This window comes from Vanessa cardui, chromosome 7 (assembly GCF_905220365.1).
Source record: "Vanessa cardui chromosome 7, ilVanCard2.1, whole genome shotgun sequence".
In the NCBI taxonomy this organism is placed as follows: Eukaryota; Metazoa; Arthropoda; class Insecta; order Lepidoptera; family Nymphalidae; genus Vanessa; species Vanessa cardui.
Window position 1 is genome coordinate 4997459 of NC_061129.1, and position 27107 is coordinate 5024565.

Genomic DNA, 27107 nt, shown 5'->3' on the forward strand with positions numbered 1-27107 from the left:
TTTTATTTGGCCATGTTACATCTTCATTATATATAATAGCATTGCGAGCCATCTGGTACTAACTTTTATTGTATAAATACTCATTGCCTTAATTTGGAAAATGAGCCGATGTTTTAGTATATAGTAACAATATCATAAGATGTCCCAATACAAAACAAATTAAATAAAAGTAAATCTAAATTTTGGAATGATTGTTCTTATCACGCAGTCTGTTTGGACTTAGTGATGTCATTTTCATTTTTTAAAGTAAATTAATATTTTTTTGGGTTCAACAAGGCCTAGAATAGAATAGAATTTTGTAATAATAATGTCTGTAGAGTTAACTATGACAGAAATGCTATGTGAAATAAACAAGATAGGTATATACGTATACCGCCATATTAAAATAATGTTCTATATTTTTGTTGTCAAATTGTCAATTTGTAATGTCAATCTATAGTACCAATAAAAAAGTTGTACTTGTAAGTAAGCGAATTTTTATTTTTTTTTGGAAGTCTTACTAAATGCTGTATTGCTAAAGTACTCATTAACAAAAGAAATGTTACGTTATTAAGTGAAAATTTATATTATTATAAGTGTACTCTCGGATTTTTTCAATGATAACAAATAATAAATAATTTACTAAAATACCGGCGCATAAAAATGTTTAATCTGATAGTTTTAAAAGCAGTGTTCTATTTCTTGTGTTTTATCTTGGGCAGTGTTCAAGGGTATCAGGAAATAGAAAGTTATAAAACTGCAAAAGAAAGATATAATTTGGATTTAAGAGGATGCTCTTTATTTGAAAAACAATGTTTACAGATAGATGATGATCTCGATCTTTTGGCTTGTGCATTAAATACAACTCATAATAACAAGACTCAAGTTACATTTATTTGTCAACATAAAATTTGGTCGCATCAAGTCGATTTACTTGACAGTAAATTCCTCGAAAATAAATTGAGAGTACCATGTCAGGACGAACCCGGTATTATAGATTGTCTGGGCACAAATTTGAACTCTATAGACTGTGTTTTGAAAAAAAAACCAATTTTAAAAAATAAATCTTGTTGGAGGACTATAAACAAATTAGAAACATTAATCTTTAATGACTGGCAGATAACAGGTAATTTTTTGAAGAATTGCTTGGATGACATTGAGGCACATAATTGTGGTAGGATACCACCAGATCCAAAAAGCCTTTCTCAGACACATACATTGATATGTCTTCAAAGTCTTGAGGAAACATTGCGTCCAGAATGCCAAACAGAAATTACTGCTTTAAAAGAAATGAAATACAGTTCTTTACAAATTGACAAGATTGTTTTTGCTGCATGTAATTTAGATCAAAAGAACTTTTGTCCAGATGAAGTTCCCGATTCATTATTAATGTATAAGTGTCTCGTAAGACATAAATTTGAAAATGGTAAGTATAATTAACTGTCAATTTAATCTTATTACTAAACAGAATAGTAAGTGGTAAAAATTAAATGTTTTTTTAGCTATGACTAAACGGTGTCAAGATCAACTATTTTATGTTCAAAGAAACATGGTGATGAACTATAAAATGAGCAAGGGCTTGGTGAAATCATGTAAAGAAGATATTCGTAAATATCATTGTCGCAAGGGAGTAGTTGATGATAAAGGGGTACGCCTAGCACAAATTTTGTTGTGCTTAGAAAATGTTTCACGAAATGAGAGCATAAAACTTTCCCCTGAATGTGTTGCTGAAATGACTGATCATAGAAAAATGCTTATGGATGATTATAGATTATCACCAGAATTAATGCAAAATTGTGCCAATGATATAACAATGCTTTGTAGAGGAATAGAAGTTGGTGGTAAAACAATACATTGTTTAATGGAACACGCTAGACCAAGAAAACGAAAAGACAAACGAATAAGCTTAGCATGTCAAAGATCATTAGAGATATTAGTACAGGAAGCTGATCCAGGTGAAGATTGGAGAGTTGATCCAATTCTACGCAAAGCTTGCAAACCAATTGTAGATAGAGCATGTAGGGAAGTTAATGGTGGAAATGGAAGAGTTATGTCCTGTTTAATGGAAAAACTGGGCACAACTGTAATGACAACAGATTGTGAAATTGCATTGCTGCAAATACAGTATTTTATATCTAGAGACTTCAAACTTGATCCACAGTTATATAAGGCATGTAAATTTGATGCTGTAACTCAGTGTAAAGCTAAACTTCATTGGGCTGATATTAATGAACATCCATCTGAGAAGGATCCCTTAATACTACCATGCTTGTATAATTATGCATACAATTCAGAACTCAAGGGTATATTGAAACCAGCTTGTGAACAGCAAGTGAGAAGAGTGATGCGGCAAAGAGCAGTCAGTGTGGATTTACTTCCTGAGATAGCTGATACTTGCATAGATGACTTGGCTAATCTTTGCTTTGAAAATACTGGTAAAGGAGAAGAGATTATGTGCTTACAAACAAAGATTAAGGAGCTTTCATCTAAATGTAAAGAGGTTGTTACTAACTTTACTGAAACTCAAAGTGACCACATTGAATTGAATCCTGTAGTCAGCACTAATTGTAGAGTTCCCATTGAAAAATTATGTTCATCTGAACTGAAAAGTAAAAAAGATGAAGATGATATATTAGATTGCTTAATTTCACATAAAAATGATCCAGAAATAAAATCAAATGTAAAGTGCAGAGCTGCCATTGAACATGAACAACTGATTTCATTAAAGAATTACAGGTTCACTAGAAAGTTTAAAAATGCATGTAAATCATATGTCATGAGATTCTGTCCAAAGGCACAAACAAAGTTGCAAATTGTTATTTGCTTGAGTGAAATAATAAGAAATGATACTATAACTAGAAGGAAACACACTATATATAAAGAATGTCGTCAACAGCTGAGAAGTCAACTTTTTCAACAGAAAGAAAGCATTGATTTAGATCCAGATCTCAAGGATGCTTGTAAAAAAGATCTACAAGAGTTTTGTCCTTTAGTACCTCATGCAGAATCAGCGGCTTTAGAATGCTTACAAACAGCGAAGGGGAAATTAAGTGAGAATTGTAGGAAGGCCATATTTGTAGTAAGGAAACAAGAATTTTCAGACAATGGTGTGGACTATCATTTAGTAACAAGTTGCAATGATATGATAGATTTATACTGTCACAACACTGAACCAACAGTCCTTTTAGATTGTTTAAAGGTAGGTTTAACATAATCAACATTAGTATGTTCATAAGGTACAGCCTGTAAATTTTCTATTGCAGGACATAAAAAATTTACAGATTATTACCCCTATTTAGACAAATATTGGTTTATACAATACATACCATTTTTATACATGTTTTCTCATAATGCTAAAAGCTAGCATTATGAGCATGCTGTGCATGAGATAAATTATACACAAATCAAACAAATTTTATTCTTATTGACTCAATGTGAACTCATGATCTCTACATGAACATCATATATTTAGTACATCTTGGTGGATATTTGCATTTAATTTTAACCACAGACACCATTGTTTCGTTTCAATTTAATGTTTATTATGAAAATGATGTAAAACAAAGCATATGTATTATCTCTAGGCCCATCGTTTGGAGGCAGACTTTGATAACAATTGCAAAGTTGTAGTTGTTACTAGAATGATAGAACAAAATATGGATTATCGGTTCAACAATAACCTGCAAAACTCTTGTAAAGGAGACATAAAAAGGTTTTGTTCTGATGTAATTGGTGAGTTGACTGAATAGTATATTTTTGCAGCAGTACATATGTGTACATAGATATAACAGCATTAAATTTTTGTAGCCAATGAACCACATGATGTTGAGCTTCAAGGGAAGATGTTATATTGCTTGAAGGAGAAATTCAGGGAGTCGAAACTTGAAAAATCCTGTGAAAATGAGCTGGCAAATGTCCTGAAGGAACAAGCATTAAATTATCGCCTTGATCCTCTCTTAGGCAAACTATGTAAAGCTGAAATACAAACAATATGTTCAGTGCCAAATGACTCCATCACGAATTCCGATGGTCAGGTAAAATATGAGTATACTAGCCTCCATTTACCACAGTAGTTAATTTTTTACCATAAGATAAAAAAGAAAGCAATAATTGCAACTAGATCAATAACCTAAGCTGTAAGCAGCCATCAACAGTTTTCAATAGACCAAAACTTGTTAAAAATAACAAAATTTCACAGCACAATTGTATTTTTTTACAGAGAATTCTCGAGTTAGACTATAAATTATTGTAAGTGTTCAAATAGTGTTTTGTTTAAATAATTAACTGTATTATTCTATTCTAGGTAGAGGAATGTTTGAAGAATGCACTATTAAATCATAAAATTGTATCAGCTGAGTGCGCTCGTGAAGTTGTACAAATAATTGAAGAAACTGAAGTTGATATTGAAGCTGATCCCTTGTTAGAGCGCGCCTGTGCTTTGGACTTGTTAAAATATTGCAAAGATCTGGAACATGGAGCTGGCAGACGTAAGATAATACCTAAGTTATCTTCATAAATGTAAATTATAAGTGCTGATTTTGTCATTGCTAAATAAGATTTTTTTTGCAGGTTTAAAATGTTTAAAGATTATTCTTAACGACAGTAATAGAAAACTCGAAGCAGAATGTCAAAAAGAATTGTCAAGTAGATTGGAAATGTACAGATATGTCGCATCAGTGAGTATATTGTATTTATTATGTGTTGAGAACAGTTTTCACATAATGAAGTGCCAAGCTTCAACTCAACTGGCATAATGGTTAGATATGAAGCCGCAAGCTTCGAGGTCTTCTGATATTTTTTTTTAATTCTCCTGTCTTTGTGCCCGAAATATTTCCGGTCATACATATATGGATATCCCATCACAATGAATCATGACCGTGAGAGAAAAGAGTAAACTTGTGATTTCATACCCTTTAAGGTTTATTTGCCGCTGTGGCCGAAATCGGCTAGGACAATATCATCACCATACCTATCAATTAAAAAACATTCCTTAGTCCACCAATTTATTTTATAATCCGACAGTTTGTAAGTCTGCATATTTAGTCGATCGATATCCCAGTCTGATTCATTGTACCTTAAATTGCTGTTCTATTAAAATTAGGTGAAAAGCTGTAGTCGCCCGATCGGCAACTATGGTGGATGAAAATATTGAATAGAAATTCATAGTAGTCAAGTATATTTATTTTATATTCTATATAATTTCATGTAACCTTTGCTATTTTTATTTGAAGATATTATAGGTCTATCAAATTAATAGTAAAAATGACAAAATTTAAATCCTAATTTAATTGTCAGTTAGACAATCTTTAATTTAATAATTGTAAGTTCTAACATTGATTTATTTCCTTTCAGGTAAATGTGATTGAAAACTTTGGAGATGTTTATGATGAACTATCGTCATCACCATCCAAGAAATACTTTTTAGTTGTAGGAATATCAATTGTAGGATTAATTTTTATATTTGGTTTATATTGTGGCCGCATGACAAAGAGGGCTATGTATATAAAAAGAAAATAAGACACATTAGTGTAATAACTAGTTTAATAATATTCTTATTAGTAAAAAATTATTCTTTCCACTCCGTAATCTCATCAAAGTCCATTTCCTCAATGTTGTTAGATTCTGTTTTGATAATATTAGACTTCTCCTCTTTTTTTACCTCAATCTTAATATCACTTTTTAAAAGTTTCTGACTTTCTTCAAAAAACTGATTGGGATGATTAATACCTAATCCGAGATCTGTTTTGTGAACTGCATCAAAATATTTACTACATGCAATTTGGTAGTGACCTTTCTTAGCCATATCGACAACATCGTTGACAGCTGTAACATAATTAAAACTTTAATGAACAAAAAAAAAAAAACAATTTAAATAATAAATGATATTAATTACATAGTGTTTTTTTACCTTGAGTATCTAGTCCATATCCTTTTAGTTTATTTTTTAAGATGCCTGAATCACAATGCCTATATGGACAGCCATGGCATTCACCCGGCCCTACATTCGTGTTTATGATTTTTAAACAGTTGAACGGAGTGTAGTTTTTTTTGCTTCCTTCTTTACCATAATTATATCTTATATTGTAAGCATATTGTTTCTCAAACTTGTCTAGTTCCATAATTTTTGTGAATTCCTCCCTCCAGAATCTTAGGGAATCTTCTAGTGTGACACCTATACCTTTTAAGTAAAGTCCATATTGCAATCTTCCACCATGTTTGAGATGATGAGCTGAACGTAAGTGTTCGTGAAGTTGCTTCATACATAAAGGAAATGATTTAGCAGATAAGGAATCAAGACTTTCTATAGGGACTGTGACTTTTGTATCACTTATAAAATCATTGCCAGAATATGATTGATGTAAGCCTTTTAGTAAGGACACAAGTCTTTCATCTTGTTCAATCTCTCCTAAATGGTGACAAGCAACTGCCAAACTTTGCCGCAGTAGCATCCTAAATTGGGCAGAAAGTACTGAAATGAAATCTTTATGAGGAATATAAGCATATCCACCACGAAGATAAACTTTTCTTGATTTTACCAAGTCAAGAACTTCATAGAATTTTACCTTATAAAATTTAAAGTTTTCGAGATTTTGATTATTATGATAAAATGTTGATTCTCTTAAATATTTAATAAGCTCATTCTTTTCATCATCAGATATATTGGTGTAGCATAGATTGTTTATTTTAAAAAAAGAATCAATTGCATCAGTTTTCATAGTCATAAATCTCATTTTAAATAATTCTAGTTCTCGAGAAATAAACCAGCGACGTAATTCTTCAGTTCTACAATATGCTAATCTGAGTATGAAATGAGCTATATGATCTTTTCGCCTAGCTTCCAAATCAGCCTGAAGTGTCCCACAACCAGATTTTTCGCAAAGTTTAGCATAGTACTTTAATCCTTGATTTTTCAAATCGCTTATAACAAAATCAGTCCATTCCTCGGAGAAAATTCTAAGTCCCTTTAAAGTCGTAGCTGTTGCTAAACATCTTAGCAAAGTAAGTCTTTCCAGAGCTAAAGTTTCAAATTCTTGTAATGATATATTATCAGTAGGTGGAATCTTGTACATTTGTAAATCATGAGGATAAACATCAACAAGACTGCCAGTAGTAACTGTTTTTATAGATTTCCGTTTTATTTTAAATTCCATGATAACAAAATCAGTTTATAATTTGAGTCCCGTAATCACTTTATACTTGTTTTACTGTTCAAACTAAAATAATAAAACACATTCACATAAAGGACTGGAACTAAAATTGGCGCGAGTTTTGACGTGAATTTGACTTTGCCATTTCACTTTTTCTACACAAATTTTGACAGCTACCACTAGTGTACAGTCTAGTTAAATAAAATTATACTTAAAATAAATAATCCAATGTATTTTTAATATTCATTTTCAAAAACATATTTAGTGCGGATGTATGATTCGAGTATAAATCATTTTAATAATCGAGAAATCTTATTAGTATTTTTGATTTGTATAATTCGTATAAGAGGAATTTCTTGAGTAGTTGTCAATTGTCAAATTGAGCCTGAGTCAAGACTCAAGATTCAAGTCAAGTGACATGGATATTCGTGTCATGTTGGATATTGCATTTGAATTTAATTTAGTCGAAAACTAATTATAAATTTATATTTGGAATGATTTGTATATTGTTAGGGATAAATATGTTGGTTATTATCTGAGTTTATAAGTATATTAATTTATTTTATACTGGATATCTAAAGTTTAATAATATGGCCCCAAACAATATGCATTCGTCATTAGATGATTTAGTTCAATACACACAATTATTTAAGCCTCTGGCTACAATTTTCCAAGGAACAATTCTACCCTTTTTGTTAATTTATCCATTAATTTTCTATTGCTGGATATTCGTGTACGGTTTCGAGGATAACTTTGAAGCAGGGTTTGTGACTGTTTCGGTGGTCGCAGTCATACACATTTTCATTTGTCTTTGTTGCTACTGGAGTGTTCATATTCAATGTTTCTTGTCGTATACACCGGTAAGTAATCTACAATACGTCTTAAAGAGTCTATGGCTAAAACACTTATTAATTTGACCTTTCAATTGTAGGTTAAGAATCCTTTACAAGCGGAAATTGTTAAAGTAGTTCCTACTTCTAATAATGGGTTTTCCGAGATTGTCAAACTGCACCACGCGAAGGTAATTGTCTGCCAATAGAGTAATTTTATAATGATTTTTTAAGTTATTATTTTGTTACAACTAGACTTTGTGTCAAAATTGAAAATATCTGTTATAGTCTACAAAATCAGAAGATGCATCACCAGATGTCTGGTTCATATTTCAAAAGAGCAAATATGTTTATGATTGGGATAAAAAAACATTCCATACAGTTGAATTTCCTGCTAATAAAACATATGAAGAATATACTGAATCTAAAGGATACGTAGATGATGATTCCATTGCTGCAGCTGAGAAAGAATTTGGGAAGAATGAAATGATTATGGTATGGTATATAAGTACTTTACATTTAATGTACATTACATTATTCAGTAATCGAATGGACACTTTAAAGTTTTCAATTAATTAATTTCAGGTTGTACCAGAGTTTATGGAACTGTTTAAAGAACGGGCCACTGCTCCATTTTTTGTTTTTCAAGTGTTTTGTGTTGCTTTATGGTGCCTTGACAAATATTGGTACTACTCTATTTTCACTCTGGTTATGTTAGTTATGTTTGAGTGTACTCTTGTTCAGCAACAGTTAAGAAACATGGCAGAGATACGAAAAATGGGTAACAAACCGTATAATATAAATGTATATAGAAATAGAAGATGGCGTCAAATTATAAGTGATCAATTGGTACCTGGAGACATTGTATCTCTTACCCGCTCACTAAGTGATAATATAGTTCCTTGTGATATTGTGTTATTAAGAGGATCTTGTATTGTTGATGAATCTATGTTAACTGGTGAAAGTGTTCCGCAGATGAAAGAACCTTTAGAGAATGAAAAAGACCTCAAACGAAACTTGGATGTTGAAGGTGACGGCAAACTTCATATGTTGTTTGGTGGTACTAAAATTGTTCAGCATTCATCACCTAGCAAAAATGTGTCGTCTGGGTTAAAAGCTCCTGATAATGGTTGTATTGGTTATGTTATTCGTAATGGCTTTAATACGTCCCAAGGTAAACTTTTAAGAACTATTTTGTTTGGTGTTAAAAGAGTTACAGCTAACAATCTTGAGACCTTTGGATTTATTTTGTTCCTTTTAATTTTTGCAATTGCGGCTGCAGCATATGTGTGGATAAAAGGATGTGAGGATCCAGAAAGAAACAGATACAAACTATTTTTGGAATGTACCTTAATTTTAACATCGGTTGTACCTCCAGAACTGCCAATAGAATTATCTTTGGCTGTGAATACATCTTTATTGTCTTTATCGAAGTTAGCTGTATTTTGTACAGAACCATTTAGAATACCTTTTGCAGGAAAAGTTGAAATATGTTGTTTTGACAAAACTGGTACATTGACCAGTGATAATTTAGTAGTAGAGGGTGTGGCAGGTATAGGTGAAAATACAGATGCTACAGTTATACCACTGTCAGAGGCTCCCATGGAAACTATTCAGGTTCTGGCCACTTGTCACTCATTAGTACAACTAGACGATGGAGTTGTTGGGGATCCATTAGAAAAGGCTACTTTAAAAGCAGCAGAGTGGAACCTCACAAAGGGTGATGCCGTTGTACCAAAGAAAGGTAAATCACCAGGCTTGAAAATTGTTCACCGAAATCACTTCGCAAGTGCTCTCAAAAGGATGTCTGTAGTAGCTGGTTATCAAATAAACGAGAGGGGTTTTATAGAGACACATTACATAAGTAGTGTGAAAGGAGCTCCAGAAACTGTTAAAACTATGCTAAAGGAAGTTCCTAGCCACTATGACCACGTACATTTAACTTTATCTAGACGAGGTGCGCGTGTTTTAGCTTTGGGTTATAGAAATTTAGGAAAATTATCATCACAGGAAATCAGAGATTTATCGAGAGAAGACATCGAATCTGACCTCACGTTTGTTGGTTTTGTAATTATATCTTGTCCCTTAAAGAACGATTCAAAAAAAGCAATCGCTGAGATTGTACATGCATCACATTCCGTTGTAATGATTACTGGCGACAATCCCTTGACAGCATGCCATGTTGCTAAAGAGCTTAAATTTACACAAAAGAGTGAAGTGTTAATTTTAACTGAATCGAATAATAGTTGGAATTGGAAATCAATAGACGAGACTGTAGAATTACCGGTACAACCGTTTAAAACTTCAAAAGAGCTGACGAAAAAGTATGATCTATGCATAACTGGTGAAGGTCTTACATTCCTAAATAAATGTCACACTAATTTTTTTTTGGAAATCGTATCGCATATAAAAGTTTTCGCTAGATTTGCTCCGAAGCAGAAAGAATTTGTCATAGTCACTCTTAAGTCACTCGGATACGTTACGCTCATGTGTGGTGATGGTACCAATGATGTAGGAGCTTTAAAACATGCCGATGTAAGTACATTTTAATTATCCATTCTTCTTCTAGAATTAGGTAATTTATGATGTCTGAACATCTATTTTTAATTCTAAAGGTGGGTGTGGCAATTCTCGCAAATGCTCCAGAACGTATACGGGAGAAACGCGAAGAACGTCCGAATCCAATCGAGCCGGATCTTCCGCGTCGACTGCCGGCCTCGCGGGACGCTCGCGCCGAGGCCCGGGCCGAGGCCGCGGCGAGGCTGCGACGGGCCATGAAGAAGTTGGAGGAAGAAGATCAACCTCAACTCGTTAGGTTGGGTGATGCTAGCGTTGCTGCTCCCTTCACAAGTCGGCTGTCTAGTATACTTTGTAGTACGTAAATTATGTTTTTATTTTTTGTCTCCTACAACAACAACAACAACAACAGCCTGTAAATTCCCACTGCTGGGCTAAAGGCCTCCTCTCCCTTTGAGGAGAAGCTTATGGAACATATTCCACCACGCTGTTCCAATGCGGGTTGGTGGAATACACATGTGGCAGAATTTCTATGAAATTCGTCACATGCAGGTTTCCTCACGATGTTTTCCTTCACCGCAGAGCGTGAGATGAATTATAAAGGCAAATTAAGCACACGAAACAACGGTGCTTGCCTGGGTTTGAACCCGCAATCATCGGTTAAGATGCACGCGTTCTAACCACTGGGCCATCTCGACTCGTCTGTGTCTCCTACAATTTTTCCAATATTGCATTCTTTTTATTATTATTACAATTGTATTTTCTCTCTCTACTCACCAGCTTAGTTAAACTGCATGATATATATTTCGTAACGAATGAAGTGTACCATACAAATTAAAATTGCTTTGTATGTTACAGTTTGCCACATCATCAAACAAGGTCGTTGCACTCTGGTGACAACACTTCAGATGTTTAAGATCTTAGCTCTTAATGCGCTGATATTGGCGTACAGTCAGTCAGTGCTGTACCTCGATGGTATTAAATTCAGCGATGTTCAAGCTACACTCCAAAGTCTTTTGTTGGCGTCGTGTTTCCTCTTTATATCGAGATCTAAGGTTGGTGTTTTTTTGGATACAAGTATTAATAAAGTATTGTGTGTTTGGTTTACGCCTAGTACTTAATCAAATTGGTATTAGTTATCACATAGATTTTTTCTGAACAAGCAGTATTTGCTATTCAGTTTGAATTCCAAGGCCATCATTCACCTTGCCGTTATCTTATTTAGTCCAACACAAGGGACAAGTATGTCCCAAAAACCAGTGCACGCTATATATAACCACTAAAAATCCATCCGGATGGCTAATCAAAGATTTAAGGCAACATACACCTGCTCTAGACTACCACTAACTATTTATTTACAGAATTCTTTTCACTATTCCGTCTGTAAAAACTGTATATGTATTAAGGGATTAAAGCGTATATTATATATTTCCATAAAATAATATGATTCGTTTATCTCGTTTTCAGCCTTTGAAGCAACTGTCTAAACAGCGCCCTCTTCCGAATATCTTCAACGCGTACACTGTAATGACGGTGCTGGCGCAGTTTGCAGTACATTTCTTATGTCTGGTATATTTAGTGCGTGAAGCTACTCTGCGTTCTCCTGACAGGTACGTCCTATGCATAAAATTAAAAGAAAAAAAGTAAAGTTTATATGTAGAACTATTGTAGCATATATCAAGGAATGTACTAGTTAGAGCATGGTGGGCTGGGCACTGCCCCTAGATATTTTCAAATTTGGAAACTAAGATGTTAAGTTTCTAGTCCCCTATTCACCCTTTGAATTGGAACACTTAAGCCTTTTGCTTCTAGAGTAATATTTATTATATATGCTATTTTGCATATTTTTGGTGAATTATTTTCATCTTTTTCTGAGAATAAAACTATTTAATATTTATTTACAGGGATACAAAGCCAAAATTGGATATGGATTTATCTGAAGATGAAGAGCGCGTGTTTACGCCGGATCTCGTAAACAGCACTGTCTATATTATTTCTATGGCACTACAGATATCGACATTTGCTATAAATTACAGGGTAAGTTGTTTCAACGGCATTTACATTTTCTATACCCAGCTAAATAAAACTCTGTATTTTTAAAAAATAATGCATGGAGATGTGACCAAAAATTGTATAGACATGTGCCTTAAACTATAAGTTTTAGAACATATTTATTACAACCGAAACAAAAATTCCCTAATAGTCTAAGTACCCATTAATATAGAATGAGTTATATTAAGCTTTGACGCCAGGTAACAATGTTTTTCTCCGTAGCTATGTATGTTTGTTAGTATATATGTATGTATTTGTTTTTGAATATAAAAATAATTCAATGTATGTGTGTACAATGCTAGTTATAATCTGTTATTTTTTTCCAGGGTGAACCGTTCATGGAAGGTCTAAGGGACAACAAACCATTGCTGTACAGTATACTGATATCTGGTGGTGTTGTGTTCGCGCTGGCGACGGGAGTCCTTCCCGATCTATCTAATTTGTTTGAAATCGTGTACTTCCCTCCAGATGTAAGTCTGAAGTTATTTTGGATTGATATAATAGTAATGAAATAAAACAAAATATGTTTGTATTAATGCTTAAAAAAAATCGAAAATGTTTTTAATAAAAAAAAATTGAAAGATAGAAAAAGACCCTTTTAAACGGAACTTTTAGATTTTTTTTATAGGTTGGCAGACGAGCATGTGGGCCTACTGATGGTAAGTGGTCACCATCGCTCATAGACAATGACGCTGTAAGAAATATTAACTATTCCTTACATCGTCAATGTGCCACCAACCTTGGGAACTAAGATGTTATGTCCCTTGTACCTGTAGTTACACTGGCTCACTCACCCTTCAAACCGAACCACAACAATATTAGTACTGTCAATTGGCTGTAGAATAACTGGTCAGTGGGTGGTACCTACCCCGACGGACTTGCACAAAGCCCTACTAGCCCCTAGAATATTTATTAATTTAATTTTTAGTCATAATGGAAGAATTTATTTCAAATAAAATATATATACTGATTGAAATTATTTAATACATTTCTGTTTCAGTATCGAGTGATTTTAGTTCAAGTTTTAATAGCGGATATGGTATTCGCTTACTTGGTGGATCGCATCTGCCTGTGGTTGTTCGGGGACGCGCGCGTCAGCACCGTGACGTAGCGCCGCACGTACGCGCCCACGCACACACCGCGGCGACCAATCGCGTTGCAGTGTTCTTTATATCGTTGTGTGAATAAATGTTCAGTGTTATACGTCGGTGTGTGTGGTGGTCGTGTATAGACTCAACAGCTCAAATTATATGCATTTAAAGTTATGTAAATGTGTCAGTGGTATTTTATTTATGAGAAATAAATGTGTAGTACATTTTAATGTCGTTTTATTCACATACTGTGGTCAAGGAACTCTTAATTAAAATTATTGTAATATTATTATAATAAACTGTTTAAATTTTGTTAAAGTTATATCAGACATTTTATGTGTATTATATTATTAGGAATTCAAATTAAATGGAAATAAATAGACAATAGAGATTGTACATGTTTTTATTTCTTCAATTACAAGTTTTAAAACCATGTAAATCACAATACGGACGCTGAAAGACCTTAGAAGCTTAACTTTATAACTAAAGAGACGAAGGAATCAATGTTTGTATCCTCCATAACCAAGACCGAGGTCATAATCTTTCAATCCCAAACCGCTATCTAGACCCCAGGCGTTACTGAGTCCCAATCCATGATCGAGTCCCAATCCGCTATTGAGTCCATATCCACTGAGATCCAATCCACTGAGTCCCAATCCACTGAGCCCTAATCCACTAAGTCCCAATCCGTTATTTAATTCCCAACCTTTATTCAGGCTTCCAAGATTGAGAACGTTCGATGAGTAAGAGTAAGCCTTACCATGGATGGGCGCTGCAATAGGAGCGATTTGTTCATACACTGGTTGGATGTATTGTTTACTAATTACTGGGGCTTGTACGGTCTGTGGGTGAATTGCATTTCCAACGCGCTTGACGACGGCATTAAAACCTCTTACGGAATCTGCACTGTAGTCAACCACTCTCAAGGTGCCGTCGGGCTCGGTGAGAGAGTAAGAACCCTTGACGACGTCGCCATCGCGGACCTCTGATTGCGCCTTGTTGTCTCCAGTTTGTGGATCATTGACAGCATAGTTGAATTCATAGCGAGGTATGGACTGAAAATATATATTTGCTGCTAATAATATATATTTTCTTTATTTATAATTATTTAGAGGAAATAATTACATAGTAAAATATGTTATAACGTGTAAAATAAAAAAAAATGCTTATTAACAATAGTCTGAAACTGAATTTACAATAATCAGCAGGTCTGATTAAACTAGTTATATAGTTTTATTTTTTAATTCGGCAGATAGGCTATTACATATGACATTATAAAAAAATAAAAACTATATTTTCCTTTATTGGTATAGCTGCTAAAAATATTGTGTCAACTTACATAGCTGTCAACTGCCGCTACTTCATATCCTCCGCTTGGAGCAGCGACGGCTGCACCAATAAAGCAGGCAATCTTTGTCAAATAAAAAAAAGGTAATTATTATAGGTACTGTATTAACTGCACTGAAATGGATACGTATAAATAACAAGTTAACGGAAATAAAACCCGGTGATCAATATCAATAGTGTAATTATCGCGAGGAAACGTAATCGGATTGGAAGAAAAATAATGTCCTGCAAATGATAATCACGATGGATGTCACACATCTTCTTAAGCGTTTTCACTTCCTATTATATTAATATAACATGTTGTGCGATTGAGCTGTTTAAAATTTTTATATATGTAATACGAGCAGACCCGGAATCTCGTCGCTTTGTTATTATATTATATGAAAAATAATTTTTATCCTGAAACACGCATATTATAATGGTACAAATTTCATGTAACATTATTCAGCTTTTTTTCGAGATGTGCGTTAGAAAAACAGCAAAGCAAAGATACAAAATATACGTACTTATATTTTGTATAAAACATGATTGGTCATAAAGTAGAAAGATTTATCCTTTATATAATAATCACATTAGAATAGTAATAGTTTCAACTTACCGCGACAAAGATATGCATTTTCAATGTAATGTATTTTCTTTCAGCGCCTGAGCAAGTATAGTACGTTGCTTTGTATGACTGATAAAGAAATACAGCGAAAGTTGATTTTATACTAACCTCGCCTCTACGTTGGTTAACTCCTGATTATCCTTCAGTTTTTCACGCTCATTGACTATTCGAATAACGTGATTTGTACTATTTTCGTAACATCACAAAATTAGGGCTAATTACGCTATAGGTATTAATTCATACGCTTTAAACTTTCAATATTAGCTGAATAAACTTAAGATTAACTTTATACATGTATACAAATTATCCTTAAGTGTAAAGTTATGTAACTTAAAGTTTAAAAGTAGTAAGTAATTGATGATATTTTCTTATATTTTTTTTATTATATATAAATGTCGTTTGATTAAAACCTCTTTGGTTTTCTTTCTTTCCTTCATCTAATAATTACAGTGAAAATATGTTCTTAAGATCTGTGCATAATACAAAAAAACTATTTACACTGTATTTAATTAAAACTTTTGTATTATAATAATTTCGTACGTTAGAAATGAATATGTAGAATTGTAAGTAGCACCTTCACGCTAGGTGACCATCGAAATTGTAATGATACCGGAAAATTATTCATTTATTCAATATTTACATCGCAATTGGTTATAAAATGTAAACCTTCAATGGACATAGACGTAAGTGATGGATTAAATTAACAGTAAGCGACCTGGTTATTTTTTTGGATTTTAAGTAAATCATGAATATTTTTTTCACTGATATTGAAATGATGTGCACATGCATAATGGAATCGTATTGTGTCAGAAAATAATATCGTATTCCGATTACAATTTTTCCATTTATAACTTAGAAATCCTTATTACATTTGTAATATATTGGTACTGTGTAATATGTAATATACTATGTAATATATTGGTACAGTGGGTCTCCCGCGAAATGTAGCGCCGCGTTTATTCAAGAGATTTTTGTTTCTTTAAGAATTTCGAAATGTCATCATCTAAAATACATGTCACTTTTGGCGCCAAAATGATGAAGCCTTTTTTAAATGAAACGCTTAACGTAAGAGCATTTGGTTTCATTAGAACTGCAGTTGGTGTTCATTTAGAATTGCAGTTTGTTGACAAGAATTTAATTTTCTTTACTATTTTCTTAGAGGCCAGTAGCTTTTTTCTCTCTCTAATATTAATTCTTTGTTGTATCGTATTTAAGCGTATTTAGAGAGGCCAGATGGCCTAGCGGTTTGAACGCGTGCATCTTAACCGATGATTACGGGTTCAAACCCAGGCAAGCACCACTGAGCATTCATGTGCTTAATTTGTGTTTATAATTCATCTCGTTCTCGGCGTTGAAGGAAAACATTGTGAGGAAACCTGCATATGTCAAATTTCAATACTGCCACATGTGTAATCGACCAACCCGCATTGGAACAGCGTGGTCGAATATGTTCCAAACCCTCTCCTTAATGGAAGAGGAGGCTTTAGCCCAGCAGTGGGAAATTTACAGGCTGTTACTTTACTTTAGTCTTTTCGTATTTAGTAAATTGCAATCAAGAATCATCTTTATTTTTCTGCACATCTACGAGTAGGTACAGCTTTTCAAAATGAGGCCAAAACCGACATTTTTTATATGTAGCTATAAATTGTCCTTATAAGATTAGGTATAGGTTATCTGTCATATTTAAGAAAATTAGCTATTATAGAATATTTTTATACACAGTACAGATTAAAGGTGCAGTTCACTGTCACAATTTTCTAATACGTTTCAGAATTTCATTTGTCGTATGAAGCCATAAGGAGTGCGTATGAGTGTTGTATGAGTCTTTTATCATCGCGTTGTTAACCGACTAAAATTTATTAAATTATAGACTAGCTGTAACCAGCACCCTTCGCCGGGTAAAAATAAAAATTAAATAATTTGTTATAGCTGTCATGCGTTTTTCCGGATATATATAGTCTATCATTTTCGTAGTCGATTGTCCTTACAGTATACCATTTTTTATAATATCGGCTCAACCGAGTTATCTGGACATACCTACAGATAAATGTTAAAAAAATGGTAAAACTGATGTCAGTGAATCATAAAACGAATATATTTAACGAAATTTGACAAAAACATTGAGTGTACTTAGACTACATATTTACATAGTACCTAATGCATGTACATATATATAGATAAGATGTAAGTGTATGCGGTTCTTATATTTAAAAAATAAACGTTTCAGATAGTGTAATTTCAGTAGAATCGGGTGACAAAATAAAATTAAATTTGATGTGAAGTGTTTATTTTCCTTGATCGATTAGGTAATCTTTAAAAATAATAGTTTTTAAGCCAGTCTTAAATTTTATGCCATAATATTGCTTATGTAAGCTCAATTAAATTAATACAAATTATTCAACAATTAATTACAATAATTATTTTATATATATTATGACGTCTGACAGAGAAGTATGGAAGGAGAAGACATGCTGTGCCGACCCCAAATAAAATTGGGATAAGGGCAGGAGAATGAATGATATTATTAAGTATATGTAATAATAATGAGATACAATTAACTATATAAGTAATCAATGTAAAAAAATTGATCATAATTTTTTTTAAACCATTCATTTACATGAAATGCAATTATTTTATTGTTGACACATTTCGCTGACAGTTAGCTGAATTAAATTTATAATTGTTTCGTTTCTGCGTATGAAAATAAATAATTAAATTGTATATTTCTTAAATAGGATGAATAAGATGAATGAGTGGGAGATTATATCATGACATCATTTTAAACTTACGACTTCATTAAAATAACAATTATTAAAATTATAATCCATTCTACTACTAGTAAACGAGAAAGATAGTGAAGAAAGAATTTTGTTTAAAACTCAACGGTTTCACTAAAATAACAACCAAACAAATAAAATGGCGATAATCATGATGAACGGTTAGCTTTAACGTTTTCTAATTAAATAGTTACGTGTTATTATTTTAAGAAACCCAAGTGTTCCTTTCGATATTGGATTATTCTTCACGAATAGTAATTTATACGTTGCAGCAACTAATTCGGATCTTCGACCGCCTCATTACCCCTTTTCAACGGAAACACTCTTTCCAGACTTACACAAATTCACATTTGCAATCAGAACCCGGAGAAAAGTTCCGAGCCACCCGCGGCCCCGCGTCCTCCCCACGCTGCCTTTAATTAACAGAAAGTGGTTCATTAGAGCTTATTCATTAAAGCAAGGAGTAATTAGCGAACTCTAATGAATGCTGTAATAATGTAAGAGCGGCCGCTGCGGACTGCGGCCCGACTTCTAGATTAATCTAGAAGCTGGTATAATTTAGTAATGGCGTTAATTTATTACCGACTTGATTGCGGGATAAACGATCTATTAAAACTTTGCCTATACAGAGAATTTATTAACTGTTTTTGTTGGATTAGAATTAAGTTCTCCCATCAAAGGGTATTCGATTTATAAAAACGACGATATAGTATGTGAGATTTTTATACATAACATAATCGTAAATATTTAATTCGATTTTAAGTTACATAATGACTGAGTGTCTTCCAAATTTGGCTGTCAGCAAAGGACCCTTCGACTGCATTTTAAAAAAAATCAAACATTGCGCAATATGTATGTTTGTTTTAAAATAAATCATTATCAAAAACATAAAATCAAGATTATTATTTGTTAACCATGAAAGCTGACATTAATGAAGAATTGGGTAAATAATTTATAATACTTTCATTGTTAACTATAATTGAGTATAAAACTATTTAGTCTCAGTATTTTTTATTTAGTTCAGTTAAATTTCGAATACACATAATGATATATAAAAGAAACATTCGTTATCATTTTTCTTATTATTTGAAAAATCTCTTGTAAAGTCCCAGCCGGCATGTTAGCATGGTTTGCCGGACATTGTACGCATAATGATGTATACTGACATCACTAAAGTGTATCGTAATAAGCAGACTGAAAGAACGGTGTACGGCGATCAGAATAGGTTTGTCACATTTGCATGTTTTTTTTTAATATACGATATGTAATTTTATAAGCCTTAGAACAAATTTGTTTCAGTTTTTTTTTAGGACGACACTAAAAAAAATTATCTGAATTATATCTCGGAACAAAAACACATTAAAAAAAATATCATGACTTGTAGAACAGGTTATAGAATAAAACTCTAAGTATTTAATAATATGGCAACATATACAAAATCATTGCAGGCTGATTAAAATTTTCTTTTATAACAAATTGTCACAGGATTATTTTATAAAATACAATTTACGTTTCAAATTTCTAATGTAAAATGGAATCTTGTACTCGAGTTGCAGAGTGGACAGGGTGAGTTCGAGTGTTCTAAGTAAGTACATGTTATAACGAACGCTGCAGGCTACTTGCTAGGTCCCTGTTTGTCGACTTATATTATATACTTATGACTATTAATTCGGTTAAACGTATATTATTATAAACAAATTTATTCTGACCCATAACTTATTTACCCTTTTTAAATACAAGTAGAAAGAATGATAAAAGTATTTTATGACCAATTTGGTTTTGTTTTTTGTATCTATACTAATACTAACGACCCGGCCTGGCTTCGTATTTTACTGACGTTATATTTAACGTTTACAGCTTTTTTAGACAGTTCTGGACCATTAAATGAATGAATATTGTATTAAAGATACTTAATTGCATAAGAATTAATGCTGTATTGCTTAAAATCTTCGTAAATAAGCCATTACTTCTCGTAAAGAGTAAAGGATGAAAAATGGTTATTGTCGGTTATCCCTTGGAGATAAACATATATCATCACATACTTTTGGTCGACCTTTTTAAGATGTACAATACAGTGGTACATTATTTTGATCTATTTCGTAGGGTTCAGACAGTGTTTGTAAGCGAAAACAATGTGTGTGTGTATTAGAAACCTCTTAAATTATCTGTGTTGTGTTTGTACTCGTATTATACGTACATGTAAACCGTCTTAAATCACTCTATCTATTAAAAAACCGCATCGAAAACAGCTGCGTAGCTTAAGATCAAGCTTAGTTACGATCTAAGCATACATAGGGACAGACAGACAACGGGAAGCGACTTTTTTTATACTATATAGTGATTATAAATGCGTAAGTAACTCGGTAACCTCTTCACGCCTGAGCCGTTGAACCGATTTAGATGAAATTTGGTATGGGCAGAGTTTTTAGCACGGGAATCGCCATTTAATGGTCTTAATCAATTATTTCCTAAGTAAGGAATTTTTAAGACATTATAACTTAACTCTTAGTTAGCTTAATTAATTTTTGTGCATTTTTTACCAATCAATTTATTCAGAAGATGATTATATTTATAGTATCCTTGTATTTTATAAATTAAACGAATTTTATATAGCTTTTAGTATGGGTTGTAGGGAACAAGTATGTCAATATTATTTTTTTATTCGTCTCATAGTATAGCACTGTGCGAGTGGAAATAAATGTTTTAGGGGTCAAATATGGTTTAGGTACCAATCACGACCTCCTTCAGTTTTTCATGCATTTACGATATGTATTATTCGGTGGACGGATTGTATGTTATTAATTCTAATTAACATTCTAGTTGTATAGGTATTCAGTCAGTATGGGCAGCCTTGTTAGCATATCCAGTGTATATAATAAAATTTGCTTATATGGTATGCAGGTTAGGTTTTACTCTAAGGTTAGAGCGAGATTTAGATGGCTGATTTTTGGCTATTACTGTGTGAATATTGCAGGATGGCCTGCAGGCGACGCTATTGATTAGTCACCGGCGTTCGGTGGCCATCATTCATTCATAGTCCACACGTCAGTCAGGGCTCGCGCCATTTTTCCGTCTGTTTTTGCCATTTTTTCCGCCACAGCTCCCAGTACATATTTGATGCTGCCTGTCAGGAAGGAAGCATGGCTGCGTAATTGGTCCTGCCGGCGGATAAATTCTCACAAAGCTCGCGGTTTTTTGGCATCGGAAGCCGGTTAATGAGTTCCATTGAAAAACCTGTACCTATACAAACTAGTAGAAAAACACGATAAGATTTGGACTATTCGAATTTAAAAAAAACAGCCTAAGCTACAGATATATGTCAGCATCGAATCGAATGAAATCATTCTACTGAATTTATTGTGACAAATACTTTTTACAGTAGGATGATTTCCCCAACGATACGCGGACCATGAGTTAATCCAATTGTATTCGCTATGTCCAAAACTCTTGCTCAATATGCGTAAAGTGCGTTCGATTGTACATATTTCATACGATCATAATATATAAAATAAATTTATTCACTTTTACATATTGTGTTTATTAAATTATTCAATTAAATTGCAGTACAAATTTAGGTTATCGACTTAACTCCTAACGAAGCAGACGCAGAAAAGTAAAACAAAGTAAGTCTAGGTACGATATTATGTACTTTTTAACAAAAAAAAAAAAAGTTAACAGCCGTAACATTCTCAAAAAGAAATACAAACTGATATCTGATAAAATTTCTGTTATAATGAAATTCAACGTTTTCTTTTGCTTCGAAACGAATGCCATGGAAATATTTCTGAATACTAATTAAACATCTCGACGTCTAATTTTGTCATGAGGTGGACAAAAAAGACATCCGAAATGCTTGTTTACATAATCATTCAATTTGTAATTTTAAACAGCGGCCATCTGGTTTCTTGTCTCTCACTCAATGCAATGAAATTGACTTAAAAAAATAAAACATTACTGTAACTCAGCATTAAATTACAATAAAATTAATTTTGTTTCTTTTGATGTTTTCATTAAACAAAAGTTAAACAGTTCTGTGGACGCTTATTCGGCCACAAAATAAAATAACTTGTAATGGGGTTGTTAAAATGACGTTTTAATACGGTTCGAAGCTTATTTATTGTTTAATGAATTTTAATATACAGCCTTTATTTTATTTATTTTCATATTTGTAGTGGCCAAGTTTTTTTGTAAATTGCGTAGCATGATGCAATAACCAAATTACACAACATACCATTTCAAATACTTCCAAATAAATTTACATTCCGGAAGTGATTTTATAGATGAACAATTATTATTGAAAAATTCAAAGGTTTTTAACAATGATAGTTATTTGGGAACCTGCAGGGCTATTCTCTAACAAGAAACACGTAATGTAAATTAATTCCCATGGCATAACACGAGTTTAAAATGTCATAATGATAAATGTGACATTGACTGTAAAATTTATAAGATATACGTACAAAAATAGCGTACCTATCATTTGAAGTCAGTTGTCAACATTTCACGAGTGAGATACGAAGTGAATTTTCACAGAATCATACTGCTTTGACAATTCTCTCAATTAAACTCAGTTACAGCAAATTATCAGTGTAGCCTTGTAAAGAAAAAAAAATGTTATTAAATTTCACGATATACCTAATTTCGATTCAAGATTTCAAATTCAAATAATGAACGAAATACATTCAAACTTTACTTCAGAGTTTGATATAGACACTCACAACAACACATTGTACCAAAAATCTCGTAATAATAATTAGAGTTTATATGAAGTCTAATTAATTTTATTTATGAATATCTATAAACATTGTAGCAATTAACTTTTTCTTAAAAGCAGAATACATAGGCGCCGATTTTCATTCTAATTAATAACTACTAAAAATAATGAAGTTCCATACAAAGTTTCATCTCCAATTTCACCCTCTAAAGGATAATTTTAGAAAATTGTACTGACTTAAACTTTTATTCATAAATTGAAGGTTAAACAAGGATATGAGATATATATTTAGATATAGTGAGCGTTGGCGTCATCATTAAAATGATTATTATAGAAGCTTAAACAAACTTTTGTACATACTATCATCCCCAACTTCACGCTCTTAGGTGATGAAATTTTAGTAACAGCAAATTTTTTTTATAATCAGAAGACTCAATAAAAGTAAAAAAAAAAGACTCAAACTGATTAAAAATTACGAATTTCTATCGAAACTTAAATTTCTCTAAATGAGTTCATCATTGTAAATGATATATAGGACCTAAAAAGTAAAGTAAAGTATTTTTCACAACCGTAACAGAGGCACTATCATTATTCAAGAGGAATGTGTAATTTAAGAAACATACACACAACTAACGTATATAATATAGTGAATTGTCTTAAAATAAAAAACGGCGGTTAAATTTGTAAGAAAACTTCCTTCATACTCAACATGGATTTTTAAATTTTTTGTAATTGGTTTTTTAAATTTCAATTTTATTCAGAGAAAATAAGAAAGAAATAATAATTAGTGCACTAACAGGTACTTGACGTTTTTTGTGTCATCTGTGTTTTAAAAAAACACATTTTTATTATTTTTTAATGAAAATAATTTGTCGAAATTAAGATTATATTCTTTGGCTCAAATTTTTCCAGAGTTGTAATTTACGAATTAAATAAAAAAAAAATCTTTGATTGGTGCACTTTTTACGTTATTATTTAAAACCAGTAATTTGAGCACACGTATCGACGAAAGAGGTTGAACTTTTAATACATTTTCCTTGACCGTCTCGTTGCTCCAGTGACTAGGTTGCAGATGGCAAGGCCTTGGGCTGTTCCCGATGTGACAAAAATAATTGTTCCATTTCTTAATGTATGTTATTTTTATTTTGATATAAATCTGTTAATAAACCAACGCTAAGTTTTTTACAGCTACAATTAAAAATTGCTTTAGTTTAGTGTAAATTTTGTGATAAATGAAGGGGGTAAAATTGAAACAATTAGATTAATTTATAAAATTTAATTTCTCCTCCTGTCTCCATGTCTTAGGCTATAAGGTTGTAATTGTTTTGAGTAATGGTAACACCATAACTGTCATTTATTGAAATTATCAGATGCGTTTTTTTAATTTTCAATAATAATTAGTACTAGGCATATGAATTCGTTTAATCATATATCCAAACAATTTCTCGTAATATAATACACGGTAAGATGGCAAGATTCACTAAACGCTAACATTATACAGATTATAAATATGCCATGTCATAAATACACATAGCAAACAACAATATTGCTTTTACACTACTATGTTAATTAATGTTATTTTTTTTAATCAACCATTCGTTTTTTATTTAAATATGTCGATATACATAAAACATTGACATAGATAATTTAAAATATGGAAAATTTGACTTATCTAATTAAGTAAAGGAATGTTAGCGTTTAAGATAACTTACTATATTCTGAACTAGATTGTAGATTACGTTTAAAAATGTTTGTTTTTTTTAATTTACTTTTTAACAATAATGCCTTAGATAAAAATAAGCAATATTTAGATGTGGCAACAAAGTCAAGTATATGAAACGTAATCTAGAATCGAATTCGTTCGTGTGTACATATAATTGTTTGTTTATTTATGATAGAACTTGTAGATCAGTATATACAGAGACCATAAGTAACCAGAGTTAAAACTTTGAAGATGTTGGCATCAAAATTATTGCTAAGATTGCGCCTAAACTTTAGGTACAAGTGTCTACTTATTCTAGATTTTATACTAATATTTACAATTTTAATGAATATTATAAACGGGCTATTAGAAGATAAAGTAACAGCTCGTTGATTATAAACGAAATAACAATTATTCGAGATATTTACAAAGTTTGCAAATCACAGAGCATGCGTGCGAGAGTTTTTTTTTATATGTATAATTAAATAACGTTAATCATAATAGGTACATTTTGGCAAGAATTCATAATGATTGTTCAGCGTAAAATTATATCAGCAAGAGACCATTTTTTTTTTAATTTTTTTGATTTGAAATTTACATCTGACAGACAAAGTGTGATTTGCATACATTTACAATTGCATAAATTATAAATAAGTATTGTTGTTCCTATAATTTGATCGTCACAAGTAATATAAGAGTACTTTTATTTTCCAACGAAATGGAACGAAGATAGATGTCTTAATTTGTTTCAGATTCGATATTCAGCAAGCATTACACGAAGTTTATTGTATTTTTTTATGTGATTACAATGAGTGCTCAAAAGGGCAATAGTCGATAAAAATCCCTGTCCCGCTATACTATTTCGTTTGCGACTTAATCGTTTATTCTTTGTATGGATTTCTAATATTACTTCCTTAAATCACATAATGTTTAAGATATGCCGTTTAAGTTTCTCATTTACATTTCATTATCACTTTATAAATAGAAACAGCGCACTTGTGTTTAACACATCTCATTCACATTAACACTTTAAGTATTCAGAATTGTAAGAAAATTTACATAGCAGCGAGTAAGTTTTACATAAATTGCCATTTTCACAACCGAAATTAAATATTTAGTGGGTACAGCCGTCAGCATAGTCACATAACTTTGTGTATAGAACCATAGAATATAGAAGGAACGCTTAATGCTCATAGTGATGTACACGAGCTATGTTGACGGGTGTACCGGGCATAACTTAACAATGGCTCGCGAATTATTACTGACCGCATATTCGTTGAGACTAATTAAGTAGTTTGCCGCTAGTAATAATTTACTTTAGCCGGGAAATAGTTCGATAGTCTTTTGCACAACACTGTCACTCAGAGTCACCGTCGCTGGACGACGGCGCGCGAGGCTTGAGAGATGTGGTGAGGTCGAGCGCGGGTTCCGCCATGGGGACACTCGGAGCAACAACTGGTGGTAGAGGCGGCCTTAGAAACGGTGGTACCGCTCGACTGGGATCAAGCTCCGGCAAAGAATAGGGTGGTGTCCAGCATCCCGTCATCGCCGGTTCGGGTTTTATCGCCGAGGCGCTCAAGTACGAACACGCCATCATCTGTAAAGAACATAAATGCAATGGTTAGATTTGTTTGCAAAATAAAAATAGTTGTTATATAACATCGTCATAAAAAAGAAAATTGTATTTAAAACTATACACGCATTTTTTTATTCCAATTAAAATAAGTAAGAATATAGTTATCCAACATTGAACGTGTACATTATTATAATTGGCAAAGCCATTTGGCGCATCAAAAGACGATCCTTATGTATATTATGAATGTAATCACTGGGAGAGTAGATTGAAGTAAAACAGAGCTTACATAAATAATGAAATATGTAGGTAACATTATGAGATGAGAGGCCTAAAGAATTCGCGAGTGGCGCCGGGTCTCTAATCACGCTAATGGCCAATGCGCAGAGCTCCCTCCCTCCTGGAGGCTTTCAGGCTAATGCAGAGTGGGCGCAGGAGCAAGTCGTTTAGTGCTAAATCGTATAACATGTCCGTCGCGACGCCGCCGCTATCGAATCTTTCCAACTCTCTATCAAAGTAATAACGCTCAATTCAATCAAGAGAAACTATGTAAGTAAGTATAATAAAATCTACGTGATATTTAGTTTCTCTTTGAATGAAATGGAGTCACTATCATTTAGTGATTAACTGCCATGCCAATATATGTTTATTTCCTAAACCTATACTAATAAATGAATACATCACTTAAAATACTACTAGACCAATATATATAAAGCTTAGATCGGAAGATGCAGCGTTTTTAGGAAAGTTTTGGCATATAATATTATCAT

General features: G+C 32.5%; 5 protein-coding genes across 5 annotated transcripts in view; 2 read left to right on the forward strand and 3 right to left on the reverse strand.

Annotated features, from left to right (window-relative positions):
* The first annotated feature begins 421 nt into the window (after positions 1-421).
* Positions 422-5871, forward strand: LOC124531123 (Golgi apparatus protein 1). Its single transcript, XM_047105585.1, has 7 exons — positions 422-1405; positions 1482-3178; positions 3564-3711; positions 3787-4013; positions 4283-4466; positions 4549-4655; positions 5332-5871. Exons 1-7 carry the CDS (start codon positions 643-645, stop codon positions 5494-5496), a joined length of 3291 nt encoding a protein of 1096 aa, XP_046961541.1. The 5' UTR covers positions 422-642; the 3' UTR covers positions 5497-5871.
* LOC124531124 (DNA primase large subunit) lies at positions 5507-7267 on the reverse strand. Its single transcript, XM_047105586.1, has 2 exons — positions 5888-7267; positions 5507-5802 (listed from the first exon to the last, which is right to left on the reverse strand). Exons 1-2 carry the CDS (start codon positions 7128-7130, stop codon positions 5546-5548), a joined length of 1500 nt encoding a protein of 499 aa, XP_046961542.1. The 5' UTR covers positions 7131-7267; the 3' UTR covers positions 5507-5545.
* A 245-nt stretch (positions 7268-7512) lies between these two features.
* On the forward strand, positions 7513-13847 carry LOC124531122 (endoplasmic reticulum transmembrane helix translocase). Its single transcript, XM_047105584.1, has 10 exons — positions 7513-7987; positions 8059-8148; positions 8246-8452; positions 8543-10492; positions 10573-10831; positions 11333-11529; positions 11942-12084; positions 12379-12511; positions 12853-12996; positions 13527-13847. The coding sequence occupies exons 1-10, from the start codon at positions 7718-7720 to the stop codon at positions 13635-13637; spliced, it is 3504 nt and encodes a 1167-aa protein (XP_046961540.1). The 5' UTR covers positions 7513-7717; the 3' UTR covers positions 13638-13847.
* A 157-nt stretch (positions 13848-14004) lies between these two features.
* LOC124531195 (cuticle protein 7-like) lies at positions 14005-15684 on the reverse strand. The gene is made up of 3 exons (XM_047105685.1): positions 15563-15684; positions 14957-15028; positions 14005-14672 (listed from the first exon to the last, which is right to left on the reverse strand). The coding sequence occupies exons 1-3, from the start codon at positions 15578-15580 to the stop codon at positions 14118-14120; spliced, it is 645 nt and encodes a 214-aa protein (XP_046961641.1). The 5' UTR covers positions 15581-15684; the 3' UTR covers positions 14005-14117.
* Positions 15685-24323: 8639 nt separating this feature from the next.
* LOC124531138 (LIM domain transcription factor LMO4) overlaps positions 24324-27107 on the reverse strand; it is an 89361-nt gene continuing 86577 nt past the window's right edge. Inside the window, exon 5 of the mRNA XM_047105605.1 lies at positions 24324-26361. The gene's annotated coding sequence lies outside the window, so the exon portion shown is untranslated. The remainder of the gene's footprint in view (positions 26362-27107) is intronic.